The sequence below is a fragment of the Calonectris borealis genome, chromosome 30 (assembly GCF_964195595.1).
Source record: "Calonectris borealis chromosome 30, bCalBor7.hap1.2, whole genome shotgun sequence".
Taxonomy (NCBI): domain Eukaryota; kingdom Metazoa; phylum Chordata; class Aves; order Procellariiformes; family Procellariidae; genus Calonectris; species Calonectris borealis.
Genome location: NC_134341.1, coordinates 3,020,251 through 3,036,596, shown reverse-complemented (window position 1 = coordinate 3,036,596; position 16,346 = coordinate 3,020,251). Strand labels below are relative to the sequence as shown.

The window sequence follows — 16,346 nt, the reverse complement described above, 5'->3', positions numbered from 1 at the left end:
CACAACGTCCCCTATAGCCATCACACGCCCCCTATAGGGAGCACACACGTCCCCTATATCCATCACACGTCCCCTATAGGGAGCACAACGTCCCCTATAGCCATCACACGCCCCCTATAGGGAGCACAACGTCCCCTATAGCCATCACACGGCCCCTATAGGGAGCACAACGTCCCCTATAGCCATCACACGCCCCCTATAGGGAGCACACACGTCCCCTATAGCCATCACACGTCCCATATAGGGAGCACAACGTCCCCTATAGCCATCACACGCCCCCTATAGGAAGCACAACGTCCCCTATAGCCATCACACGCCCCCTATAGGGAGCACACACGTCCCCTATAGCCATCACACGTCCCCTATAGGAAGCACAACGTCCCCTATAGCCATCACACGCCCCCTATAGGAAGCACAACGTCCCCTATAGCCATCACACGCCCCCTATAGGGAGCACACACGTCCCCTATATCCATCACACGTCCCATACAGGGAGCACAACGTCCCCTATAGCCATCACACGCCCCCTATAGGAAGCACAACGTCCCCTATAGCCATCACACGCCCCCTATAGGGAGCACAACGTCCCCTATAGCCATCACACGGCCCCTATAGGGAGCACAACGTCCCCTATAGCCATCACACGCCCCCTATAGGAAGCACAACGTCCCCTATAGCCATCACACGGCCCCTATAGCGAGCGCGGGGCCGGACCTGGCGGGCGCGGAGGGGCGGGGGCCGCTGCGGGCGCAGGGCGCATGCGCGGGGGCTGGCCCCAGCCGGCTTCCGGCGGGCGGCTTCCGGCTTCCGGCGCCGCGGCGGGGCGGGCGGAAGTGGCGGCGATGGCGGCGTCGGCGTCGGCAGCGACTGGGCCCGCGGCGCCGCGTACCAAGACCAAGAAGAAGCAGAAGCGGTTCGTGCCGCAGCGGGTGAAGGTGCCGCGGGCCGCCGACCCGCTGCTGGCCGTGCTGGCCTGGGGGGTCAACCACCAGGTGAGGCCGAGAACCGGGCGCCGGCCCTCCCGGGGGGGGACCCCCAAGCGGGCGGGGTGGGGGTTGTAACGGGCCCCGGTTGTCGCCGCTGTACCGGGTGGGTGACCCTGGGGGGGGTGGGGCTGGTTCGGGGGGGGCCCAACCCGACACCCCCCCCCCAGATCAGCGAGCTGAGCCAGGTCCCGCTGCCCGTCATGCTGCTGCCCGACGACTTCAAAGCCAGCTCCAAAATCAAGGTCAACAACCACCTCTTCAACCGGTGAGTGGGGCGGGGGGGGGGACACTGACACGAGTGGGGGGTCCCACCCCCGGGGGGAGCCCCGATATCTCATCTTTCCCTCCCAAATCCCCAGGGAGAACCTGCCCAGCCACTTCAAGTTCAAGGAGTACTGTCCCCAGGTCTTCCGTAACCTCCGCGAGCGCTTCGGCATCGATGACCAGGACTACCAGGTGGTGGGGTGACACCCCGGGGGGGAGGGGGGGTGTTCCACTTTGGGGACCCCCCCCCCAGCTCACTCTCCTTGCGTCATCCCCCCCTAAAAAAAAAAAAAAAGGTGTCGCTGACGCGGAGCCCCCCGCACTGGGAGGGCAGCGACCGGCGGTTCCTGCTCTCCTCCGACCGGACGCTGGTGGTGAAGGAGCTGTCGAGCGAGGACGTGGCCGACGTCCACGGTCTCCTGTCCCACTATCACCAGGTACGGTGAGCGGGGGGGGCTACGTGGGGGGGTCACTGCGTGTCCTGGCGTGTCACTCTGTGCGTGTGTGTGTGTGTCCCCCCCCCAGTACGTGGTGCAGTGCCACGGCAGCACGCTGCTGCCCCGCTTCCTGGGGATGTACCGGGTGAGCGTGGACAGCGAGGAGACCTACCTGCTGGTCATGAGGAACATGTTCAGCCATCGCCTCCCCGTCCACAGGAAATATGATTTGAAGGTAACGGGGTGCCCCCACCCCACACCCCAACCCCAGGAACCACCCCCCAGGGGGTGGCCGGACCCCCCCTCCATCACCTCACGTCATCTCTGCTTCCTCCCGTCCAGGGCTCCCTCGTGTCCCGAGAGGCCAGTGACAAGGAGAAGGTACCAGGCTGGGGTGATGCTGTGACCCCCCCCCAGTCTTGAGTGGGGGTTCTGGGCCTCATTACCACCCCCCAATAACGACAGCTCATTATCTGCCCCCCCATAATGATACCTCATTACCTCCCCCCGCCCCCAACGATGGCTCGTTACCCTAACGATGGGGCTGGCGCAGGAAATCCAAACCTTTTGACCGCCATGGGCACGTCCCCTGCTTGGGGGAGTCCCCTTTATCCCCAGGGACCCCCTGGCTGCCTGCCCCCTGCCACCTGACATTTTTTGGGGGAGCTGCCCCACGTATGTACACCCCCCCCCCCCCCCCCCGCAGGGCAAGGACCTGCCCACCCTGAAGGACATGGACTTCTTGAACAAGAACGAGAAGGTCTACGTGGGCGAGGAGGACCAGAAGGACTTCATGGAGAAGCTCAAGAGGGATGTGGAGGTGGGTGAGTTGGGGGGCTGCACCCCCCTGGGAGCCATGGGGAGGGGCTGCACCCCCCTGGGCCATCAGACTGCCCCCCCCCCCCCCATGGTGTGAGTGCCCCCCTCCCAAGTGACCTCTTGGTTGCCCCCCCCCTCAGTTCTTGGTGCAGCTGAAGATCATGGACTACAGCCTGCTGCTGGGGATCCACGAGGTGGGGCGGGCAGAGCAGGAGGAGGAGGAGGAGGTGGAGGAAGAAGAAGGCGGAGGGGGGGACGAGGGGGGGGCCACAGTGGGGGGGGGCTCCTACGGGACCTCCCCCGAGGGTATCGGCAGCTACCTCAACTCCCACCGCCCCCTCGGCCCCGGCGACTTCGACCCCTACGTCGACGTCTACGCCCTCCGCGGCACCGAGGGTGAGCGGGGTGGGGGGTTTTGGGGGGGGCGTGTGGGTGAGTTTTTGGGGTGGGGGGCACCCCCCGGGCTGACGTGTCCCCCCGCAGCGGCCCCCCGGCGGGAGGTGTACTTCATGGGGCTGATCGACGTCCTCACCCAGTACGACGCCCGCAAGAAGGCGGCGCACGCGGCCAAGACCGTCAAGCACGGGGTGAGGGAGGGGGACGCCCCCAAATTGGGGGGGGGGGGGGGGCTGGCAGGGACCCCCTTCTTATTTTTTTGGGGGGGGGGGTGAGATTGTTAGAGCCTTGTTGGGGTGGAAGAGGGAGGGGATGGGGGGGACACTGGGGGGGGCTGTCTTGTTGGGGGGTGCTTGGGGTGGAAGAGGGAGGGGATGGGGGGGACACTGGGGGGGGCTGTCTTGTTGGGGGGGTGCTTGGGGTAGAAGAGGGAGGGGATGGGGGGGGACACGGGGGGGGCTGTCTTGTTGGGGGGGTGCTTGGGGTAGAAGAGGGAGGGGATGGGGGGGACACTGGGGGGGGGCTGTCTTGTTGGGGGGGTGCTTGGGGTGGAAGAGGGAGGGGATGGGGGGGACACTGGGGGGGGGCTGTCTTGTTGGGGGGGTGCTTGGGGTAGAAGAGGGAGGGGATGGGGGGGGACACTGGGGGGGGCTGTCTTGTTGGGGGGGTGCTTGGGGTAGAAGAGGGAGGGGATGGGGGGGGACACTGGGGGGGGCTGTCTTGTTGGGGGGGTGCTTGAGGCGGGGAGGGTTGGGGGGTGTCTTGGGGATGCGGGGGGGCTGGTGGTGCTTGGTGGGAGGGGGTGTCATGGGGAGGGTTGGTGGTGCCTGTCATGGGTGGGGAGGGGGGTTGGTGCTGGGGGGGCTCGGTGGTGCTTGGGGGGGACGGTGGCGGTGCAGGGGGGGGTCCGGGGGGGGGGGGGTCTGACCGCGTGCCCCCCCCCAGGCAGGAGCGGAGATCTCCACGGTGCACCCGGAGCAGTACGCCAAGCGCTTCCTTGACTTCATCACCAACATCTTCGCTTAGGGGGGGCCCCCCTGCACCAAGAGACCCCCAGGGTGTGCTGCCCCCCCCCCGGGCCCCCCAGTAACCCCCCCTGGTGTGGGCCCCCCCACGGCAGCTCCCCCCACCCCAGCAGCAGGCGGGGGCTTTACTACTCAAGTGCCTTAACTTTATTTGAGGGGGGGCACGGGGGGAACCTGGGACCCTTCTGCCCCCCCCCATGGTGGGGGGGGGGAATCAAACACTACTTGCCCCAGGGTGAGAGGGGCCCCCCCCGGGGGGGGGGGGCAGCACACCCTGTTCTGGGGAGGGCCCAGGGGTTGGGGTATAGCCCCTGGCCCCCCCTTCTGAGCCAGGCGGGGGGGCTATTTCTTGCCCCCTCCTTGTGGGACCGGGGGGGGCACCAGAGCCCCCCCCCAACTGCAGCCCCCAGGGGTGACCCCAGTTCCCATGGGGGGGGGACCCCGGCCCTCTATGACCCCCCGGGGGGGGGGCAGGGCCCTGGGGGTGACCCCCCGCCCCCATACGAGAGGGTTCCGGGGGCCTGCCCCCCCGTTACCAGCAGGGCCCCCCCGGTGCGGGGGGGCTCCCCCCCACCCCCCACTGTGTACTGAGAAATAAATTATTGAACGGGACCCGGCTCTGCCCCGTTACCGGGACAACACCCCCGGGACCCCCCCGCCCCGAACCCCTCCGGCTCCTCCCCGTTCCCGGGGCCCCCCCGCGTCCCATGCCCCGTTTCGGGGACTCCTGGCTCCGCCCCGTTCCCCTGGCCCCGCCCCGCCATCACGCGCCGTTCCCATGGCGACGGGCTCGGTACTCTTTGCCCCCTCCCTCCCGCGCCGCGCGCCGTTGCCATGGCCCCCACCCCGTTGCCATGGCGGTCCCGCCCCGCGCGGTCACGTGACGCGCGGCGGCTCCGGGCAGGGCCCCCCCCCCGCCGCCGCCGCCGCCGCCGCCGCCGCCGCCCCGCTCCGGCCGCGCCGCCCCCGCCATGCTGCGGCCGCCCGGCGATGGTGGGTCCGGGGGGGGCGGGGGGGGAGCGCGGGGACCTTTCCTGCCCCGCTACCGGCGCCGCCGGGCCCGGCCTCCCCCGGGCCTGCCCGCGGCACCGGCCCTCTCGGCCCGGTCCGGCCTTCCCCGAGCGCCTCCGGGCCCCATCCTGGCCCCCGGTAACGGGCCACGGCGGTGCCCCCCGCCCCGGGCCCCGCTGCCCCCATCCGGAGCCCCCCGGGCCTCATCCGGACCCTCTCCCGGGCCTGTCCTGCCCTGCCCCCCCCCCGGCCCCCATCCTGCCCCCCCAGATCCCCCCACGGGCCTGTCCAGCCCCCCCGGGCCCCCTTCCTGCCCCCTCCGTGCCCAGGGCCCGATCCCGCCCCCCCGGGATCTCCCCTCTCCCCCCGTCCTACTCCTCCCCCCGCCCCCGCGATCCCTGTCCCCTGCATGGAGCCCCCCGGGAAGCTCGGGGGGGGGGGGTGACCCCATCCCGGGGGGGGCAGCAGCTGCTCTGTACCCCCTCCCCAGCAGTGGGGACCCCCACACACGTAGAGGGATGGGTAAACAACCCCCCCCCCCCAGTCCTGGGGTGCTGATGGGGTTTGGGGGGGGCAAGGGGGGTCTGGGAAGTGAGGGGGCACCGAGGAGCTTGTAAACACCCCCCCAACTGCTCCGGGGGGGACACTGGGCCTGTTTGTTATTGTAGGGTCTCCTGGGGACATGGTGGGGGGCGGGGGTGGATTACGCTGCTGTTGTTATTGTAGGGTCTCCCGGTTAGGATCCTTGGGAGGGGGGCCCAAGTTGTGCCGGCAGGGGGGGAAGGGAGGGCCGGGGGCCACCCTCTGACCCCCCCATGTCCCCCCAGCCTGTGGCTCGTGGCTCCGCTGATCCGCTGGCGTCTCCGGCTCGTGCTGTCCCCCATGGGCTCGCCAGGTGGGTGCCACCCCCCCTCCCCGGGCGTGGGGACCCCCCCCTTGGGCAGTGCGGGCAGCCCCTGCTCCTGCCTTCTCCCCTGGGATGGGAAGTGCTGTTCTGGGGGGGGGGGGCAGTGGGGTAAGGGGGTGCTCTGAACCTCGCTCCCACCCCCCCCAGGGGGCTCGGGGCTGTGACACCCCCATAGGTGTCACACAGACTTTGGGGGGGGGGAGTTAATCCTCGAGGTGCCACCTTGGGTGGGCAAATGTCCCCCCCCAGGTCCCGCCAAGGGCGGGGGCTGGGTAAGGGGGTGCCCCAAACCTCCCTCCCACCCCCCCAGCGGTGATGGGGCTGTGACACCCCCGTGGGTTGCTTGGTTTTTGAGGGGGGGGGGCAGGCAGATTTAATTCTTGAGGTGCCACCTTGGGCAGGCAAACGTCCCCCCGCTATGTCCCACCAGGGGCGGGCGGGGAGACACCCTGGCCACAGCGGGGCCACCCTTGGGTGCCATCCATGAGGCTCTGACGCCTGGGGGGGTCTGTCCCCCCCCCCCGCAGTGTCGTTCGTCCTCTCCAGGATGGCGGCCTGCGGGGGGGCCGCTAAGAACAAGGTGACGGTGTCCAAGCGGGTGTGGGACTTCTTGACCAAGGAGAGCCCGGCCAAGCTGGCCCGCCTGAAGGAGGAGACCAAGGTCAGCATCATGGTGGACGGCGAGACCTCCGACATCTACGTCCTGCAGCTCTGTGTGCCCCCCCCCGGCCCCCCTGGGGGGCTCTGCCCAGCCCGGAAAGCCCTCAAAGCGTTATTGAAGGAGACGGAGAAGGAATTGAAGAAGAAAACTCAACGTCACGGCGAGTTGGTGGGCTGCGTCACCGTCCTGGAGCCCGGTGGGGCTAGTTTGGGGGGCCGGGGGCCGGCGGGGGGCCGCGGTGGGGGGTCAGCGGTAGCCGGTTGTTCCCGAGAGGAGGAACCGGACCGGCAGTGTCCCATCTGCCTGGGGGAGATCCAGAAGATGAAGACGTTGGAGAAATGCCGGCATTCCTTCTGCGAGGACTGCATCACGCGGGCGCTGCAGGTGAAGACGGCCTGCCCCATGTGCGGGCGCTTCTACGGGCAACTGGTGGGCAACCAACCCCTCAACGGGCGCATGCTGGTCACCAGGGACGCCGGCCTCCTCCTCCCTGGCTACGAGAAGTTCGGCACCATCATCATCCAGTACGTCTTCCCGCCCGGCGTCCAAGGGGTAAGATGGCACCGGCACCTCCCACCCAACCTCCCCGCCAGCCTGGGCAGTCTCGGAGGGGCTGGGTGCTGCTGGCACCCAGGTGTCCCCAGTCATCGGGGTGCTTCTCAGCCAGATTGGGTGCCCCCAAAACCTGATGGGTGTCCCTGCGCCCCCTTGGGCATCCCCCAATCCTGCGAGGTGTTCCAACCCAGTGCTGTGCCCCTGGCACCCTTGGGTGACCCCAAAACCTGATGGGTGCCCCTGCCCCCCCTTGGGCATCCCCAAATCCTGCGAGGTGTTCCAACCCAGTGCTGTGCCCCTGGCACCCCTGGGTGCCCCCAAAACCTGATGGGTGCCCCTGCCCCCCCTTGGGCATCCCCCAATCCTGCGAGGTGTTCCAACCCAGTGCTGTGCCCCTGGCACCCCTGGGTGCCCCCAAAACCTGATGGGTGCCCCTGCCCCCCCTTGGGCATCCCCCAATCCTGCGAGGTGTTGCAACCCAGTGCTGTGCCCCTGGCACCCCTGGGTGCCCCCAAAACCTGATGGGTGCCCCTGGCCCCCCTTGGGCATCCCCAAATCCTGCGAGGTGTTCCAACCCAGTGCTGTGCCCCTGGCACCCCTGGGTGCCCCCAAAACCTGATGGGTGCCCCTGCCCCCCCTTGGGCATCCCCCAATCCTGCGAGGTGTTCCAACCCAGTGCTGTGCCCCTGGCACCCCTGGGTGCCCCCAAAACCTGATGGGTGCCCCTTACCCAGCTCTGTGCCCTTGGCTCCCTTGGTACCCCCAAACCCTGCCAGGTGTCACTGGCACCCCTGGATACCCCTGAACCCTGCTGGGTGCTCCAACCCAGCTCTGTGGCCCTGGCCCTGTTGGGTGCCCCCAAACCCTGCTGGGTGCCTCTGGCACCCCTGGGTACCCCCCAAACCCTGCTGGGTGCCCTTGCCCCAGCCCTGTGCCCCTGCCCTCCTCAGCCACCCCCACCCCATTACCCCCAACCCACCCAACCTCCATCCCCCGACTCTACCAGGGTGTCACCCTCCCCATCCCCCCCTGACCCCCCTTGGGTACCCCCAAACCCTGCTGGGTGTCACTGACACCCCTGGGTACCCCCCCAAACCTTGCTGGGTGCCCCTGGGTAGCCCCCCAAACCCTGCTGGGTTTCACTAGCACTCCCGGGTACCCCCAAAACCCTGCTGGGTGTCCCTGACCCAACTCTGTGCCCCCTGGGCATCCCCAAACCCTGCTGGGTGTCACTGCCACCCCTGGGTACCCCCAAAACTCTACTGAGTGCCCCTACCCTCCTTGGGCACCCCCAGACCCTGCTGGGTGCCCCCAACCCAGCCCAGTGCTCCTGCCCCCCTCACCCACACCCACCCCATTGCCCCCCACCCAACCTCCATCCCCCAGCTCTGCCGGGGTGTCCCCCCCCATCCCCCTTGGGTACCCCGAAAACCCTGCTGGGTGTCACTGGCACCCCTGGGCACCCCCAGACCCTGCTGGGTGCTCCCAACCCAGCCCAGTGCTCCTGCCCCCCTCACCCACCCCCACCCCATTGCCCCCCACCCAACCTCCATCCCCCAGCTCTGCCGGGGTGTCCCCCCCCATCCCCCTTGGGTACCCCCAAAACCCTGCTGGGTGTCACTGGCACCCCTGGGTACCCCCAAAACTCTGCTGAGTGCCCCTGAGCACCCCAAAACCCTGCTGGGTGTTACTGGCACCCCTGGGTACCCCCAAAACCCTGCTGAGTGCCCCTACCCTCCTTGGGCACCCCCAGACCCTGCTGGGTGCCCCCAACCCAGCCCAGCGCTCCTGCCCCCCTCACCCACCCCCACCCCATTGCCCCCCACCCAACCTCCATCCCCCAGCTCTGCTGGGGTGTCCCCCCCCATCCCCCTTGGGTACCCCCAAAACCCTGCTGGGTGTCACTGGCACCCCTGGGCACCCCCAGACCCTGCTGGGTGCCCCCAACCCAGCCCAGTGCTCCTGCCCCCCTCACCCACCCCCACCCCATTGCCCCCCACCCAACCTCCATCCCCCAGCTCTGCCGGGGTGTCCCCCCCCATCCCCCTTGGGTACCCCCAAAACCCTGCTGGGTGTCACTGGCACCCCTGGATGCCCCCTAAACCCTGCCGGGTGCCCCTGAGCACCCCAAAAACCCTGCTGGGTGTCCCTGACCCAACTCTAAGCACCCAACTCATCCCCCTTGGGCACCATCCCATGCCCCCCACCCCTGACACCCCCCCCCCTCCACCCCCCGCAGGTGGAGCACCCCAACCCGGGGGTGCGGTACCCCGGCACCACGCGGGTGGCCTACCTGCCCGACTGCCCCGAGGGCAACAAGGTGCTGGGGCTGTTCCGCAAGGCCTTCGACCAGCGCCTGACCTTCACCGTCGGCACCTCCATGACCACCGGCCGCGCCAACGTCATCACCTGGAACGACATCCACCACAAGACCAACTGCACCGGCGGGCCCCAGCTGTACGTGGGGGGGGGCATCGCCTCGGCACCCCTGTGGGGTGGGGGGCACCCTGGGGACAAGCTGTGGGGGTGCAGGGGGGGCATCTCCCCTGGGGGGTGGGGTGGCACCCTGGGGACAAGCTGTGGGGGTGCAGGGGGGGCATCACCCTTGTGGGGTGGGGGGGCACCCTGGGGACAAGCTGTGGGGGTGCAGGGGGGGCATCACCCCTGTGGGATGGGGGGCACCCTGGGGGCAAGCTGTGGGGGACTGGGCAGGGGGGCATCACCCGTGTGGGGTGGGGGGCACCCTGGGGGCAAGCTGTGGGGGACTGGGCAGGGGGTCATTGCCCCAGCACGGCTGTGGGGTGGGGGGCACCCTGGGGACAAGCTGTGGGGGACTGGGCAGGGGGGGCATCGCCCCGGCACAGCTGTGGGGTGGGGGGGCACCCTGGGGACAAGCTGTGGGGGTGCAGGGGGGGCATCTCCCCTGTGAGGTGGGGGGCACCCTGGGGACAAGCTGTGGGGGTGCAGGGGGGGCATCACCCCTGTGGGGTGGGGGGGCACCCTGGGGACAAGCTGTGGGGGACTGGGCAGGGGGGGCATCACCCCTGTGGGGTGGGGGGCACCCTGGGGACAAGCTGTGGGGGTGCAGGGGGGGCATCTCCCCTGTGAGGTGGGGGGCACCCTGGGGACAAGCTGTGGGGGTGCAGGGGGGGCATCACCCCTGTGGGGTGGGGGGGCACCCTGGGGACAAGCTGTGGGGGACTGGGCAGGGGGGGCATCACCCCTGTGGGGTGGGGGGCACCCTGGGGACAAGCTGTGGGGGACTGGGCAGGGGGGCATCGCCCCGGCACGGCTGGGGGGTGGGGGGGCACCCGGGGGACAAGCTATGGGGACTGGGCAGGGGGGGCATCACCCGTGTGGGGTGGGGGGCACCCTGGGGACAAGCTGTGGGGGACTGGGTGGGGGGGCATCGCCCCGGCACGGCTGTGGGGTGGGGTGGCACCCTGGGGACAAGCTGTGGGGGTGCAGGGGGGGCATCTCCCCTGTGGGGTGGGGGGGCACGCTGGGGACAAGCTGTGGGGGTGCAGGGGGGGCATCACCCCTGTGGGGTGGGGGGGCACCCTGGGGACAAGCTGTGCGGGTGCAGGGGGGGCATCACCCCTGTGGGGTGGGGGGGCACCCTGGGGACAAGCTGTGGGGGTGCAGGGGGGGCATCACCCCTGTGGGGTGGGGGGCACCCTGGGGACAAGCTGTGGGGGTGCAGGGGGGGCATTGCCCCTGTGGGGTGGGGGGCACCCTGGGGACAAGCTGTGGGGGACTGGGCAGGGGGGCATCACCCCTGTGGGGTGGGGGGCACCCTGGGGACAAGCTGTGGGGGTGCAGGGGGGGCATCACCCCTGTGGGGTGGGGGGGCACCCTGGGGACAAGCTGTGCGGGTGCAGGGGGGGCATCTCCCCTGGCACCCCTGGGGTAAAGGGGACATCCCTGGGGACAGGCTGGGGGGGGCATCACCCCTGGTATGGCTGTGGGGTGGGGGGGCACCCCAGGGACAATCTAGCGGGGAGGGGGAATCTCCCCTGGCACCCCAGGGACAGGTTATGAGGGGGTGGGGAGGGCATCTCCCCTGGCACGGCTGTGGGGTGGGGGGCACCTTGGGGACAAGCTGTGGGGGACTGGGCGGGGGGGCATCGCCCCGGCACGGCTGTGGGGTGGGGGGGCACCCTGGGGACAAGCTGTGCGGGTGCAGGGGGGGCATCACCCCTGGCACAGCTGGGGGGCACGGTGGGGGAAGCTGCCAGGGGGGAGCACCCAACCGTGGGGGGGTGCCCACGCTGACCTGCCCCCCCCTCCCAGGTTCGGGTACCCCGACCCCACGTACCTCGCCCGGGTGCAGGAGGAGCTGCGGGCCAAGGGCATCACCGAGGACTGAGCCCGGGGGGGGCGGGGGTGCCCCCGGGCAGCAGGACCCCCCCGGGCAGCGGGACCCCCCCCAGCCCCCCACTGGCAGGCGGCTGCTGCCCGTGCCGGGGGTACAAGGAGCGTGCCAGGGCCCACCGGGGCGGGGGGGGCATGGTGCCACGCAGCCCCCACACACCCTGGCACGGACGGACGGACGGCGTCACTCTGTACATACCCCCCCGCAGCCCCCCCCCCAGGACAGACGGACAGGCTGGGGGGGGGGGGTCCTGTGCCCTCTGCCCCCCCCAACCCCTGGCAGTGGGGTCGGTGCCCCGCGGGGGGGGTGGGGGCAGCGGGTTAATTTATTTTTTATTTTTACCCCCCCCCCCCCCGCACCCCCCAGCTCTGTAACTTTGATCCAATAAAAATATGCAATGCTGCAAGGGGCGTTTGGGGGGGCTGGGGGGGCCCCCCCACCCCTGGGGGCAGTGCGGGGGGGCACCAGGGGGGTCTTGGGGGGCCCTGGTGTGGTGGGAGCGGGCTGGGCCGTACTGGTGTGGGGCACTGGGATGGGGACCCCAGGTTGGGGGATGGGGATGGGGACACTGGGCTGGGGACACTGGGCTGGGCCACCAGGGTGGGGATGCTGGGATGGGACATTTGGGTGTGACATCAGGCTGGGGACACCAGGATGGGACGCTGGACTGGGACACTGGGGTGGGACCATCAGGCTGGGGACACCAGGGTGGGACCTGGACTGGGACACTGGGGTGGGACCATCAGGCTGGGGACACCAGGGTGGGACGCTGGACTGGGACACTGGGGTGGGACCATCAGGATGGGACACCAGGATGGGACCTGGACTGGGACACTGGGGTGGGACCATCAGGCTGGGACACCAGGGTGGGACGCTGGACTGGGACACTGGGGTGGGACCATCAGGATGGGAGACCAGGGTGGGACGCTGGACTGGGACACTGGGGTGGGACCATCAGGCTGGGGACACCAGGATGGGACGCTGGACTGGGACACTGGGGTGGGACCATCAGGATGGGACACCAGGATGGGACCTGGACTGGGACACTGGGGTGGGACCATCAGGATGGGAGACCAGGGTGGGACGCTGGACTGGGACACTGGGGTGGGACCATCAGGCTGGGGACACCAGGATGGGACGCTGGACTGGGACACTGGGGTGGGACCATCAGGATGGGACACCAGGATGGGACGCTGGACTGGGACACTGGGGTGGGACCATCAGGATGGGAGACCAGGGTGGGACGCTGGACTGGGACACTGGGGTGGGACCATCAGGATGGGAGACCAGGATGGGACGCTGGACTGGGACACTGGGGTGGGACCATCAGGATGGGAGACCAGGATGGGACGCTGGACTGGGACACTGGGGTGGGACCATCAGGATGGGACACCAGGATGGGACGCTGGACTGGGACACTGGGGTGGGACCATCAGGATGGGAGACCAGGGTGGGACGCTGGACTGGGACACTGGGGTGGGACCATCAGGATGGGAGACCAGGATGGGACGCTGGACTGGGACACTGGGGTGGGACCATCAGGATGGGAGACCAGGATGGGACGCTGGACTGGGACACTGGGGTGGGACCATCAGGATGGGACACCAGGGTGGGACGCTGGACTGGGACACTGGGGTGGGACCATCAGGATGGGAGACCAGGATGGGACGCTGGACTGGGACACTGGGGTGGGACCATCAGGATGGGACACCAGGGTGGGACGCTGGACTGGGACACTGGGGTGGGACCATCAGGATGGGACACCAGGGTGGGATGCTGGACTGGGACACTGGGTGGGACCATCAGGATGGGACACCAGGGTGGGACGCTGGACTGGGACACTGGGGTGGGACCATCAGGCTGGGGACACCAGGGTGGGACGCTGGACTGGGACACTGGGGTGGGACCATCAGGCTGGGGACACCAGGGTGGGACGCTGGACTGGGACACTGGGGTGGGACCATCAGGCTGGGGACACCAGGATGGGACGCTGGACTGGGACACTGGGGTGGGACCATCAGGATGGGACACCAGGGTGGGACGCTGGACTGGGACACTGGGGTGGGACCATCAGGATGGGAGACCAGGATGGGACGCTGGACTGGGACACTGGGGTGGGACCATCAGGATGGGAGACCAGGGTGGGACGCTGGACTGGGACACTGGGGTGGGACCATCAGGATGGGAGACCAGGATGGGACGCTGGACTGGGACACTGGGGTGGGACCATCAGGATGGGAGACCAGGATGGGACGCTGGACTGGGACACTGGGGTGGGACCATCAGGATGGGACACCAGGATGGGACGCTGGACTGGGACACTGGGGTGGGACCATCAGGATGGGACACCAGGATGGGACGCTGGACTGGGACACTGGGGTGGGACCATCAGGATGGGAGACCAGGGTGGGACGCTGGACTGGGACACTGGGGTGGGACCATCAGGATGGGAGACCAGGATGGGACGCTGGACTGGGACACTGGGGTGGGACCATCAGGATGGGACACCAGGATGGGACGCTGGACTGGGACACTGGGGTGGGACCATCAGGATGGGAGACCAGGATGGGACGCTGGACTGGGACACTGGGGTGGGACCATCAGGATGGGAGACCAGGATGGGACGCTGGACTGGGACACTGGGGTGGGACCATCAGGATGGGAGACCAGGATGGGACGCTGGACTGGGACACTGGGGTGGGACCCTCAGGATGGGAGACCAGGGTGGGACGCTGGACTGGGACACTGGGGTGGGACCATCAGGATGGGACACCAGGGTGGGACGCTGGACTGGGACACTGGGGTGGGACCATCAGGATGGGAGACCAGGATGGGACGCTGGACTGGGACACTGGGGTGGGACCATCAGGATGGGGACACCAGGGTGGGACGCTGGACTGGGACACTGGGGTGGGACCATCAGGATGGGAGACCAGGATGGGACGCTGGACTGGGACACTGGGGTGGGACCATCAGGATGGGGACACCAGGGTGGGACGCTGGACTGGGACACTGGGGTGGGACCATCAGGGTGGGACACCAGGATGGGGATATGGGGATGGGACACTGGGATATGACTGAAATGCGGACATTGGAATGGGGACATCAAGGTTGGGACACCAGGGTGGGGATATTGGGATGGAGGGCACCAGTGTGGGACACTGGGATGGGACAATTGGATGGGAGCACCAGGATGGGACATGGGGATGGGACACACTGGGATGGGACCTGAGATGGGGAGGTCACGATGGCACATGGGGATGGGGGGCAATGTACAGGGGGGCTGTGGTGGGGCGGGGACGATGGTGGGGATGATGGGGGGGGCATCACCTTGGGGGGTCACCACTAGGTCACCCAGGGAGGAGCTGTGGGGTGGCCCTGGGGTGTCACTGTTGGAAACTTCTGAGGGGGTCATGGGAAGTTCCGGGGGGTGTTTTTGTAGGGTTCCTCAGCAGGGGGTTGTTATTGTAGGGTCACCTGGGGGGTGTTGCTGTGGGACCACCCAGGGGGGTCAGTACCCATGGGTGCCCGTGTCCCTGCCGCTGCCAGGAGGCCACAGGGGGAGGTGAGCCAGGGACCTCCTGGGACTCAGGGGTGGGACCCACCTGCCTCTTGGCCCCCAACATGGCTCTTGGGCCCCCAGGTATTTCCCCCAGGAGCTGGAGGACCCCAACCCTGGACCTGGAGTGGCCTTGTCCCTTGGGGGTCCAGCGACTTGTTCCTGGTGTGTTCCTGTCCCTGGTCCATGTCCTTGTTCCTGGCATGTCCTTGTCCATCACATGTCCTTGTCCCTGGTGTGACCATGTCCTTGTCCATCACATGTCCATGTCCTTGTCCCTGTCCATCACATGTCCATGTCCTTGTCCCTGGTGTGACCATGTCCTTGTCCATCACATGTCCATGTCCTTGTCACACGTGTCCCTGGTGTGTCCGTGTCCTTGTCCATCACATGTCCATGTCCTTGTCCCTGTCCATCACATGTCCTTGTCCTTGTCCCTGGTGTGTCCACGTCCTTGTCCATCACATGTCCTTGTCCTTGTCCCTGGTGTGTCCATGTCCTTGTCCATCACATGTCCATGTCCTTGTCCCTGGTGTGACCATGTCCTTGTCCATCACATGTCCATGTCCTTGTCCCTGGTGTGACCACGTCCTTGTTCATCACATGTCCATGTCCTTGTCCCTGGTGTGACCATGTCCTTGTCCATCACATGTCCTTGTCCTTGTCCCTGGTGTGTCCATGTCCTTGTCCATCACATGTCCATGCCCTTGTCCCTGGTGTGACCATGTCCTTGTCCATCACATGTCCATGTCCTTGTCCCTGGTGTGACCATGTCCTTGTCCATCACATGTCCATGTCCTTGTCCCTGGTGTGTCCTTGTCCTTGTCCATCACATGTCCATGCCCTTGTCCCTGGTGTGACCACGTCCTTGTCCATCACATGTCCTTGTCCCTGGTGTGACCATGTCCTTGTCCATCACATGTCCTTGTCCCTGGTGTGACCATGTCCTTGTCCATCACATGTCCATGTCCTTGTCCCTGGTGTGACCATGTCCTTGTCCATCACATGTCCTTGTCCCTGGTGTGACCACGTCCTTGTCCATCACATGTCCATGTCCTTGTCCCTGGTGTGACCATGTCCTTGTCCATCACATGTCCTTGTCCTTGTCCCTGGTGTGTCCATGTCCTTGTCCATCACATGTCCATGTCCTTGTCACACGTGTCCCTGGTGTGTCCATGTCCTTGTCCATCACATGTCCATGTCCTTGTCCCTGGTGTGACCATGTCCTTGTCCATCACATGTCCATGTCCTTGTCCCTGGTGTGACCACGTCCTTGTCCATCACATGTCCATGCCCATGTTCCTGGCATGTCCATGTCTCTGGTGTGTCCTTGTCCCTGGTGTGTCCATGT

At 67.7% G+C, this 16,346-nt stretch overlaps 1 protein-coding gene across 4 annotated transcripts; it reads left to right on the top strand.

Annotated features, from left to right (window-relative positions):
- The first annotated feature begins 798 nt into the window (after positions 1-798).
- PIP4K2C (phosphatidylinositol-5-phosphate 4-kinase type 2 gamma) lies at positions 799-11,842 on the top strand. Of its 4 annotated transcripts, XM_075133952.1 has the most exons (13): positions 801-992; positions 1,154-1,251; positions 1,346-1,442; positions 1,547-1,687; positions 1,776-1,922; positions 2,030-2,068; positions 2,394-2,507; positions 2,647-2,902; positions 2,990-3,093; positions 5,766-5,833; positions 6,392-7,058; positions 9,301-9,518; positions 11,355-11,842. In XM_075133952.1, exons 1-13 carry the CDS (start codon positions 843-845, stop codon positions 11,428-11,430), a joined length of 2,175 nt encoding a protein of 724 aa, XP_074990053.1. In that variant the 5' UTR covers positions 801-842; the 3' UTR covers positions 11,431-11,842. The 4 variants fall into 4 exon arrangements, with proteins under 4 accessions (XP_074990050.1, XP_074990053.1, XP_074990052.1 ...); XM_075133949.1 differs by lacking the exons at positions 5,766-5,833; positions 6,392-7,058; positions 9,301-9,518; positions 11,355-11,842 and adding an exon at positions 3,848-4,172 and having other exon boundaries at positions 799-992; XM_075133951.1 differs by lacking the exons at positions 801-992; positions 1,154-1,251; positions 1,346-1,442; ... (3 more) ...; positions 2,394-2,507; positions 2,647-2,902 and having other exon boundaries at positions 3,014-3,093; positions 6,373-7,058.
- Positions 11,843-16,346: the final 4,504 nt, after the last annotated feature.